This window comes from Aplosporella prunicola (genome assembly GCF_010093885.1).
Source record: "Aplosporella prunicola CBS 121167 unplaced genomic scaffold K452scaffold_14, whole genome shotgun sequence".
NCBI classification, from domain to species: Eukaryota; Fungi; Ascomycota; class Dothideomycetes; order Botryosphaeriales; family Aplosporellaceae; genus Aplosporella; species Aplosporella prunicola.
Genome location: NW_022983542.1, coordinates 803891 through 813453, shown reverse-complemented (window position 1 = coordinate 813453; position 9563 = coordinate 803891). Strand labels below are relative to the sequence as shown.

Genomic DNA, 9563 nt, shown 5'->3' with positions numbered 1-9563 from the left:
CTCGTGTGCGAGAGCGGGTATGTGGGTATGTATGGGTATGGGTGTGCCAGGTAGGGTAGAGCGTGATGCCTCGGCTCGGCTCGTGCTGGGCTGGTTTGGGTTAGGAGGTGGTGAGAGCAGCCTGGCAGGCAGCCTGGCAGCCTGGCAGGGAGGGAGAGAGGTACGGAGGTACGAAGTGTGTATGTAGAGACGGGACGAGAGGAGAGATGGAAGCGAGAAATGAGAGGTGAGAGGTGAGAAGTGAGAAGTGAGAAGTGAGAAAATGAGACGAGAGAAGAAGCATGAGGCGTGCTTGTGTGACCGCATAATGCGCGCGCGCGAGGGAAGGGGTTTGTTTGTTAGAGGTGAGTGAGGGCAGTCTACACACACACTTACCATTTACAAACCACACGACGCCGCACCTCCGAGCCGCTCACAAAAACAACCCGGTAAGCAAGCAAGCAGCATCGATCTCGTGACGGCGTGACAAGCTCTTCCTTCGCGGGCGACGGGGGGCACCCTCCTAGAGGCGATCAATCTCGCATAACGAAAACGCGCCAGACAATGACGAGAAGACGGGTCGACGGGGAAGCGATGCTACGTCAGCGCGCGTGCGTCGTGTGCCTGTGCCTGTGCCCGGTGCGTGGGTAAATGCGGAGAGCGAGCGCAAGATACCTGTGCGTACTTGGGTGCCTAGGTAGGCACGGGGAAGTACGGATTAGTACCGGTACAAAGCGGAGCGGAACGAGGACGAGCGGGTGGGAACTAGCTGGATAAGTATAAGTATTGTACGAGTTTGGTACTCGAGTAGGGTCCATGAGTGGGCGGACGGGCGGATTGGGGAGATGGAGCTAGTGTGTGAGTGCCGGCTAAAGGTGTTGGCGGCTGGCGGCTGGGGATTGAGTCAGAGGCAGAGGCAGTGTGGTTTGGACGAGGGCAGGCAGCATGCGAGGCCGAAGGCGTGAATAGGTAGGTAGTCCGTATGTAGGCGTGCGCACAAACATCTGAGTTGTACTGTACTGTACCTCGGTATACACAGCTGGGTATGTACATACCTAGGTATTGCACAAGCACATCAAAGTACCCGCTACACCCCGTCCGTCAGGCCGTCGACCTACTCTACACTTACACTGCCCTCAGCCCACACGCACACGCACAACCCCAACCCCAACCCCAACCCCACACGCCCCCCACCGCCAGAGGACGCAAGGCGCAAGCGCGAACCCCACCACCTCCTCCACCAACACTACCAACGGCGCGGAGTGATCCCACCCACTCGCACACCGAATCCTCGCTACGTACTACGTACGTGCCTAGCCTACTCTAGAGGATGTAGTCGGTAGCCCAGCACCCCCCCACACCGCAGGGCATCCCTACCAGCAGGCCGACCCGTCCCGTCTCGAGTCGAGTCGAGTCAGCTGCCAAGCGGCGGCAAAATGCTGGGGGCGCCACCAACCACCAGTGCGGAGAGCAGGCCGTGAATCATGCATGCTTGCTTGGTACAATAGCGACGTTGCGACGTTGGCGTGGGTGCGTCCGTCGGCCGGGCGGCCAACAAGCTCGGGCGTTTGTGGGGGCGCCGCGTGTGGGTAAAGAGTGATTTACAGGGTCCTGTGGGTGAGAAGTGCCAAGCAGGAGCTGAGGCCAAGACTTTGTTTGCCGACTGCCACTCTACTCACTCCCACGACGTCCTGCCGTGGTCGGAGAGGCGGCTTTGTGTGTATGTGCTTGTTTCATGTACTTGGGTGCTTTGGGCGGCGTGGGTGGCGGGTACAGGTGTGTGTGTGTGTGTGGTGTGTGTACATAGGCAGTGCGACTGCGCACGAAGGAAAACAGAGATGGGCTGGCGTGGGGGTGGTGCGATGGCAGCGGTGGGCGATGATGGAGCTGATGGACGAGGACGCGCGGTGGACGCGGTGGTGGTGTCGTCGCGCGACCTGAACATCCTTTTTCTTCATTTTTTTTTTTTTTATTCGCGCCTCTCCACCATCATCAGCCAGCCAGCCAGCCAACACCACGCCAACGAAACATGTTCGCTGTTTCATTTTCGTCCCAGCACACCATCATGCTTTCCAGAACGCCGCCGTCAGTTTCTCGTACACTGAAGGCGTGCGTCATTGTCAGGCGCTCGCCCGCCCGTCGCCGCCACTTACCTACTTGATCAGCTACCTATGTACGGAGTATGTACATATCCATGTCTGTCCCGTTGTTGCTGCTGGCTGCCTGCAGCAGGACAGCTGCACCTGCAGAGCTGCAGGCGCGGGCGGCAGGGGATCGGATCGGAGCAGGCGGCACGAGCGATGAATGGCCGGCAGGATGAGTGAGGAAAGGGGAGCGAGGCCGCGAATGGCTCCTCCTTCTTCAACACCCGGGCAGCAACAGCAGCAGCAGCAGCGGGAGCTCCGAACGTCGGGCTCCGTTGCCCGCCCCATGTCCACCGCCTTCTAGAAGGGCACACGTGGACGAACTAGATGGTTGTAGCAGGCGCTGGGCGTCCGGCCAGACGCGACAACTCGTGGCCGCGGCGAGGCGAGGGATGCGCATACGCGCGTGGCGGATGCGCACTTGGGGCGTTGGCGCGACGGTTGGGCAAGAGGGCAAGAGGGCGAGAGAGAGCAAGGGCAAGCCTACACGACCTATCGACTTTGTACTCGTATGGTTGGTTCGATGATGGCAGTCGGAGGGACACATAGACACACACACACATACCCCGCCTGCAGTGGGCGCAGAAAACAGCGCCGCCCGCGCCCTCGTTCCTTCTTCCTACACAGGGCCTTTCTACTCCTATCGCTGCCCACTCGGTTGCTGGTCGCCTCGTCTCGTGTAGTAACCCACCGCCTCTCTCTCGTCTCTTGTCCCTCGATCGGCCCGTCTGCCGGGCTAGATTGGGGCGCGCGGTGCAAAGAGCACTCCCGCATCTGGGTTCACACCACTGGCGACTGATCAGTGATCCGCGCCGACTCCACTTCAGTCCGGGCGCGCCCCCGGAGATTGGCCTTACTTTTTGCTCCCCCTCTCAACGCCTCACGATACGTCTGGATAAAAAGTAAGCTACTATTATGCTCATGTGCCCGCCGCACACGAGGCTCCAGCTACTACCACCCGCCACCACTCCACTCCCACTCCCGCCGCCGAAGCTCCCTCCGCCCATGGCCGCCTCGACCACCAGGAGCAAAACCTCGAGTGCAAATTGCGATTGCCAGCCCGCCCTTAATACCTAGCCTTACCGCCTCCCATCCCACCTATCGTCCCGTATCTACCCCTCCCCCGCCACCCCGCCTGCCTAATCCATATGGCTGCCGCCGTGGACACGAACCCCGGAGAGGGCCACCTCCACCACGACCACGACCACGACCTGCACCTCGAGCTGCCGCCGCCGCCGAACCCCTCGTCGGACGCAGGCGTCATCCCCCCGCTCACGACGCCCGAAGAGGATGCGCCGTCGCCGCCCGCCCAGGGAGAATGGGACCCGTCGACACTGCGGCCGGAGACGGCCATGAAGATGCTGTGCCGGGCAGTCGTGGCGCTGGCGAACATGACGGGCGACATACCGCCGACGCCGCCCATCATGCGGCCGTCGCCCAGCCGATGTAGCAGCAGCAACAGCAGCAGCAACACGATGGAGAGCATGGGGCAGCGGCTCGCGCGGCGGGGGTCAGGGCCGCCGACCCCCGTGCCGTCGGACGACCTGCGCGCGCCGTCGTACCGCTACATCGACGTCGGCAGCCCCGAGGCCATGTACCACGAGCCGTCGGCGCGCGACGTGGGCGCCGACGCCGAGAGCGTGCCGTTCCAGCGCGTGGCGATTGCGCGCAAGTTCTTCAGCAAGAAGCCGCCGCCCATCAACCTGCAGGACTACCTGATGCGGCTGCAGCGCTACTGCCCCATGTCGACGGCCGTCTACCTGGCCGCGGCGACGTACATCCACAAGCTGGCGGTCGAGGACAAGGTGGTGCCGGTGACGGGGCGCACCATCCACCGCCTGGTGCTGGGCACGCTGCGCGTGGCCATGAAGTCGCTCGAGGACCTGCGCTACCCGCAGGCGCGCTTCGCCGGCGTCGGCGGCGTGCGCGAAACCGAGCTCCAGAACCTCGAAATCTCCGTCTGCTACCTCATGGACTTTGACCTGCAGGTCAGCACCGAGAGCCTCTACCGCAAGATGCTCTTGCTGCAGCAGGCGGGCGCCCAGGCCGCCATTGTCCGCCAGCCGCTGCCGCCCTCGTTCCAGCCTGTGCTCCCGCCTCCGCGCACCGCCGTCACGGCCTCATAAGCCTTGCCTTCTTCTTTTCCTCTCTGTTGGTCTCCTTTGTTGTCGTCGTCGTTGTCTGCTCTGCCGGTCGTTGTACGGTTAGAAGTCGTCTCTGGCGTCAAGTGCGCGTGTGTCCCTGGGAGAAGAGGTGTTTACGGAGCATCGGTTGGATAAAGGGGAGATACACCAAATTCGCGGGGTTTTTTGTTTTTTTTATTTGCTTTTTGTTTTTGCTTTTTTTGCAGTTTCTTTCTGCCTTGTGCGTGTGTCAGGGGTTGAGTGGACGCGCGGAACAACGGGATCGCGCGCAGCTGCTTACCTATGCATGCCTGGAACGAATCGAACAAGGGATGGACGGATGGGCGGAAAACAAAAATTGAAAAGAGGTGGCAAGGAAGCGCGCGTATGCACGCTCGCATGCACGCTCGCTGCAGAGAGCAGGCTTTGCCTGCCTGCCTGCCTGCCTGCCTGCTTTTTGGGTTGAGTGTGTGGACGTGGACGAGGAGGAAAATATTGTTGTTGTTGGTGGTGGTGTTGGTGTTGGCGCGCGGTGCATCAGATAACTGCGATATATCCAGGTACTACCTACTACTACTGTTACAACTATCCGTACTACTTCTACTACCTCGGCACTAGGTACGGGTTCCGCAATCCGGCTGAGGAAACAACTACGCGTCGTGCGTGAGTGGTCGGGTCTCGTTGCGGGCGGGAAGGCACGGACGGACTCGCACGCCTCCTGGCCCTGCCCTGGCCTACCCTGGCGATCGATCTGCTGCCGTTGGTGCTTGCTTGCTTGCTGCTAACGCTGCTGTGCGAGGGCGGCATGCGCCTGCCTGCCTGCCTGCCTACGCGTCTGGTCAGGAGGCAGGCAGGCAGGCAGGCGCGTTCGTTCCCTTCCTTTCCTGTCTTGTCTCTCTACCTACCTACCTACCTATCTGGCTGGTGGTCTTTGGCCTGACACTGTCGCTACTTACTTACCTACCTAGGTACACAGGTACTCACCTCACCTACCTACAGACGACTCGCAGCTCGACGCCGACGCCGGCAGAAGTTGGGTCCTGCGCGCTTTGTTTGTTTGTTTGTTTGTTTGGTGGGTTTGTGGCACGCTCGCGCGCATACCTACCTGTCTGGTCCACGGGGGGTTGTACGACCTGCGTACTGCGACCTCGTCTGCTGCGGCTGAGACAGCGAGGACGTCGACTCACTGCCTGCCTACGACCTACCTACGCTCATGCTCACGGCTTGCTGCCTCACTACCATTGTCACCACCTCCACCACCACCGCCACCATAGCCAGCACGATGCGCGCCCTCCGCGCCCTCGCTCTCCCGCTCCTCGCCCTCCTAGCCCTGATGACGACGCTCCTCGCCCCGCTCGCGCACGCAGACATCGCGTTCACGTCGCCTGCGGCGGGGGTTACGCTGGTGGTGGGCGGTGACGGCGGCGGCAACGACGGCAGCAACAGCAGCGACGGCAGTGGCGGCAGCAGCAGTGGCGGCAGCAGCAGTGGCAGCAGCATATACATCGCGTGGAAGGAGAGCGGAAGCGCGCCGGCGATGGAGTTGCTAAGGGAACGGCCGTATGTGCTAGAGCTTTGTGGGGGCACGGATGAGGAGTGGGTTGTGCTGAAGACGTTTACGAGGAGCGGGGATTTTGGAGAGGGGGATGAGTTTGTGGGTGTGGTTGAGGTTGAGGGGGGTGAGGGAGGGGAACTAGGTGGAGGTGAGGGGGACGGGGATGGGGGGGTGTTGTGAGTGTTATTTTTCTTTCTTTTTTGTTTTGTTGTTTTGTTTTCTCCATCCCCAACCCTCACCTTTGCAGTCTCCACGGCACAAGCAAGCGTTGTCTTTTCAATGGAACAAGGCAAACGAAGCTAACGCACCGCAAACAGTTTTCTGCGCATGACCACCTCGACCGCCACAGGCCAGTCTGTCACGAACTTCTCGCCGCGCTTCTCGCTCCGCGGCCTGCGTGGGACTTGGCCGGAGCGCGTTGCGCGTGCGCTTGCGGATAACCCTGTGCGTGGTACAAAGGGGCCGCCGGACGTGAACCCCTTTGTTGAGGGGCTGGGGGCAAGGCAGGCTGTCGTGCCTGGCGCTGCGGCTGCTGCTGGTGCTGGTGCCGCTGCTGGAGCTGGAGCTGGAGCTGGTGCCGCCGCTGTGCCTGGTGCTGCCGCTGTGCCTGGCGCTGCAGCAGCAGGAGGAGGAGGAGGAGCCGCAGCCGGAGCCGGAGCAGTAGGCGCAGGCGGCGCCGCAGCAGCAGCGCCCGCCACGGCCGACGACGCAGCGAGCTACGAGAAGACATACACGGCGCAGACGGGGGCGACGCGGTACGCGCCGATGCAGAAGGCGCCGGGGACCAAGATCACGCGCAAGAGCGCGCGCATGCAGTACCCGACTAGCGCGATTGTGGGGGGATATTACACGACGTTTGCGGGGAAGCCGGATGCTGCGACGACGATGACAAGGAGCCAGACGGCGAGTTGGAGTAGTGGTGAGAATGAGGTGAGTTGTTTTTTGTTTTTATGATTTTTTGTGTTGTGGTTTGTTGGTTTGTTGGTTTGTGGAATGGTGGTTGGCTGATGAGACGCGTGTACCTAGGCTTCTGCGGCGCCGATGCCTGCGGATGATATGGCGAGGCTTTTGGCGCGGTGGAAGGACTAGGCCGTGTGGGTTGAGGATGGGATGGGTGGTGTGCTGTGTGCGGTGGCAGCATTTGTCTCGGCCTTCACGACGACCTCCCTCCCTAAGTACGTGCTGTACTGTACGATGATGGATGGCATGGCTATTGAACGAGGTGGAGTATTGCTTTGGCTTTGACTTCTCTTCTTTTTGCTTTTACTTTTCCGATTCCATGGCTGGCGGTAGGCAGGTGGAGCATCGATCGATGGATGGATGGATGGATGGACGAATGGACGGGCAAGCGGGGAGTAAGACGGGAGTAATATACCTATACCTATACCTACTTACTTACTCAGATGACGCGGGAGTAAATGAATCAAGGAAGACGCTACCTTAAGCCTCTTGCTTACGGAGGTGGGGAGTACGAATTGGATTGAATATATATTTGTAGTGTTAATGTCTCAGCCTGCTACTGGGATGGGGCCGTGAAGCCACGACTTGAGTGTGTGTACTGTGTGATGAAGAGGTCGGAGTCGAGAAGTAGAGTGGAGACGCACAGATCGCTCGCTCTGGGATTGCTCAGAGCTCGCTCGCGAAGAAACGAACGGACAAACAAAACAAACCTCGGCCACGAAATTCCCCCACCAGCAACAGCATCAGTACCACCAGCAGGGCGTGCAAGGAGAAGCTTCTGTTTGCCTGCGTGCTGTAGGTTGCTAAGTCCCTAGCTGGCTGCGGTATACATAGTAGCCATTGGCTTGTCCTATAGGTACGGGCTGTAGGTAAGGTAGTCGGACACCTAGATGTTGCTGTTGCTGGCCCGACAGCTCGGCCGCGGCGGTCTCTGCCCCACCTTGTCAGTGCCAGTGTCATCCCACCTTCGCCAACCCCACCGACTTCGATCTGCTGCTGCTTCTTCACTGCCACTGCCTCTCCTGTCCTTGCAACCGCAACAGCTACCTCAGGCCTCGCAACAGCTACGCCAGGCCTCGCTGCACTCGCAATCCTCGCTCCGCTCGACCCGCGGATTCCATACCTCGACCGCCCGCACCGCCGCCGCCGCTGCGCGCCCGAACTTTGCCGACTTGAAACAGCGCCGTGCGTTATTGCAGCGCGTGAGCGAGTATCGAGAGAAGAGGGACGGGAATAGTTCTGCTGCCACCGGCTCCGTCGCAAGCTCCGTCGCCATGTCCATCGCCAAGCCGCACGTCCGCGACGTGCTCAAGGGCAAGTACCCCGCCAAGACGCACGCGCGGCGCGTCGCGGACTGGATCCGGGAGAAGGGCGCCAAGGACGGGATTGTGTATCTGGAGGGGCAGAAGACGCGCATGAACGAGGACAATGACCAGGAGCAGCCGTTCCGCCAGCGCCGCTACTTCTACTACTTGTCCGGCTGCGAGGTCCCGGATTGCTCGCTTGCCTATGATATGAAGAATGATAGGACCACGCTGTTTGTCCCCCCGATTGATCCTGATGAGGTTATTTGGTCCGGCTTGCCGTTGAGTACGCAGGAGGCTTTGGAGAGGTATGTGGATTCTTTTTTTTTATGGGAGGCTTCTTTCTATTTCTCTTGATATTCTTTGCTTCCCTGGATCAATTCTTCGTTTACTTTCCTTCCAACTCCCGCCATTTCCTTCACTGCTGACTCCCATAGGTATGAGATTGATGACTGCAAGACGTCCGCCGAGGTCAATGCGTACCTTTCCAGCTCTGATACTCCCAAGTCGATTGTCTACGCCATCAACAACCAAGTCTCCGACAACGTCACCTTCCTCCCCTTCAACGAAGCCAACATGGATCTTTTGAAGACGGGTATCGAGGAGTGCCGCGTGGTCAAGACCCCCTACGAGATCGCGCTCATCACGCACGCCAACACCGTCTCGACCGCCGCGCACACGGCCGTCATGGCCGCCGCCAAGTCCGCCACCAACGAGCGTGAGCTCGAGGCCATCTTCCTCAAGACGTGCGTCGAGCGCGGCTGCCGCAACCAAGCGTACAGCTCCATTGTCGCGGGCGGCACCAGCGCCGCAACGCTGCACTACGTGCGCAACGACCAGCCGCTCACGGGTAAGCTGAACCTGCTCGTCGACGCGGGCGCGGAAAAGGACTGCTACGCGTCGGACATCACGCGCACGTACCCCATCAACGGCAAGTTCACACCCGAGAGCCGCGCCATCTACGACATCGTGCTCGGGATGCAGAAGGAGGCGATCAGCGGGCTCAAGGCAGGCATCAAATGGGACGACGTGCACGCGCAGGCGCACCGGAGCGCCATCGCGGGGCTGCTGCACCTCGGGATCCTCAAGGGCGACGCCGACGCCATCTTCGCGGCCCGCACGAGCGTCGCGTTTTTCCCGCACGGCCTGGGCCACTACCTGGGCATGGACACGCACGACTCGGGCGGCCGCGCCAACTACGCCGACAAGGACACCATGTTCCGCTATCTGCGGGTGCGGGGCACGGTGCCCGCGGGGGCGGTCGTGACGGTCGAGCCCGGCATCTACTTCTGCCGCTTCATCATCGAGCCGTACCTGAAGGACGCGAAGCACAAGGCGTTTATTGACGAGGCGGTGCTGGAGAAGTACTGGGAGGTTGGCGGCGTGCGCATCGAGGACAACATTCTGGTCACCGAGGACGGGTATGAGAATTTGACGGATACGCCCAAGGAGGCCGCCGAGGTCGAGGGCATTATCGTCGGCTGACGCCTGTACATAT

At 60.7% G+C, this 9563-nt stretch overlaps 4 protein-coding genes across 4 annotated transcripts; all 4 read left to right on the top strand.

Moving 5' to 3' along the window:
- Positions 1 to 950: 950 nt before the first annotated feature.
- Positions 951 to 1509, top strand: K452DRAFT_39953 (uncharacterized protein). The gene has a single exon (XM_033546615.1). It carries the CDS (start codon positions 1025 to 1027, stop codon positions 1304 to 1306), a length of 282 nt encoding a protein of 93 aa, XP_033397192.1. The 5' UTR covers positions 951 to 1024; the 3' UTR covers positions 1307 to 1509.
- A 1834-nt stretch (positions 1510 to 3343) lies between these two features.
- Positions 3344 to 4219, top strand: K452DRAFT_198535 (uncharacterized protein; the record flags this gene model as incomplete). Its single annotated transcript, XM_033535992.1, has 1 exon — positions 3344 to 4219. A coding segment is annotated over one exon (876 nt), but the record flags the coding sequence as incomplete, so codon positions are not given.
- A 1701-nt stretch (positions 4220 to 5920) lies between these two features.
- Positions 5921 to 7230, top strand: K452DRAFT_288175 (uncharacterized protein). The gene is made up of 2 exons (XM_033540604.1): positions 5921 to 5977; positions 6119 to 7230. Exon 2 carries the CDS (start codon positions 6129 to 6131, stop codon positions 6753 to 6755), a length of 627 nt encoding a protein of 208 aa, XP_033397190.1. The 5' UTR covers positions 5921 to 5977; positions 6119 to 6128; the 3' UTR covers positions 6756 to 7230.
- Positions 7231 to 8035: 805 nt separating this feature from the next.
- On the top strand, positions 8036 to 9550 carry K452DRAFT_228765 (uncharacterized protein; the record flags this gene model as incomplete). The annotated part of the gene is made up of 2 exons (XM_033536988.1): positions 8036 to 8373; positions 8503 to 9550. 2 exons carry the CDS (start codon positions 8036 to 8038, stop codon positions 9548 to 9550), a joined length of 1386 nt encoding a protein of 461 aa, XP_033397189.1.
- Between the last annotated feature and the right edge of the window lie 13 nt (positions 9551 to 9563).

Bases quoted from the DNA above. Each gene is read 5' to 3' on its own strand.
- K452DRAFT_39953 (XM_033546615.1), top strand. From the start codon at position 1,025: ATGTACATACCTAGGTATTGCACAAGCACATCAAAGTACCCGCTACAC.
- K452DRAFT_288175 (XM_033540604.1), top strand. From the start codon at position 6,129: ATGACCACCTCGACCGCCACAGGCCAGTCTGTCACGAACTTCTCGCCG.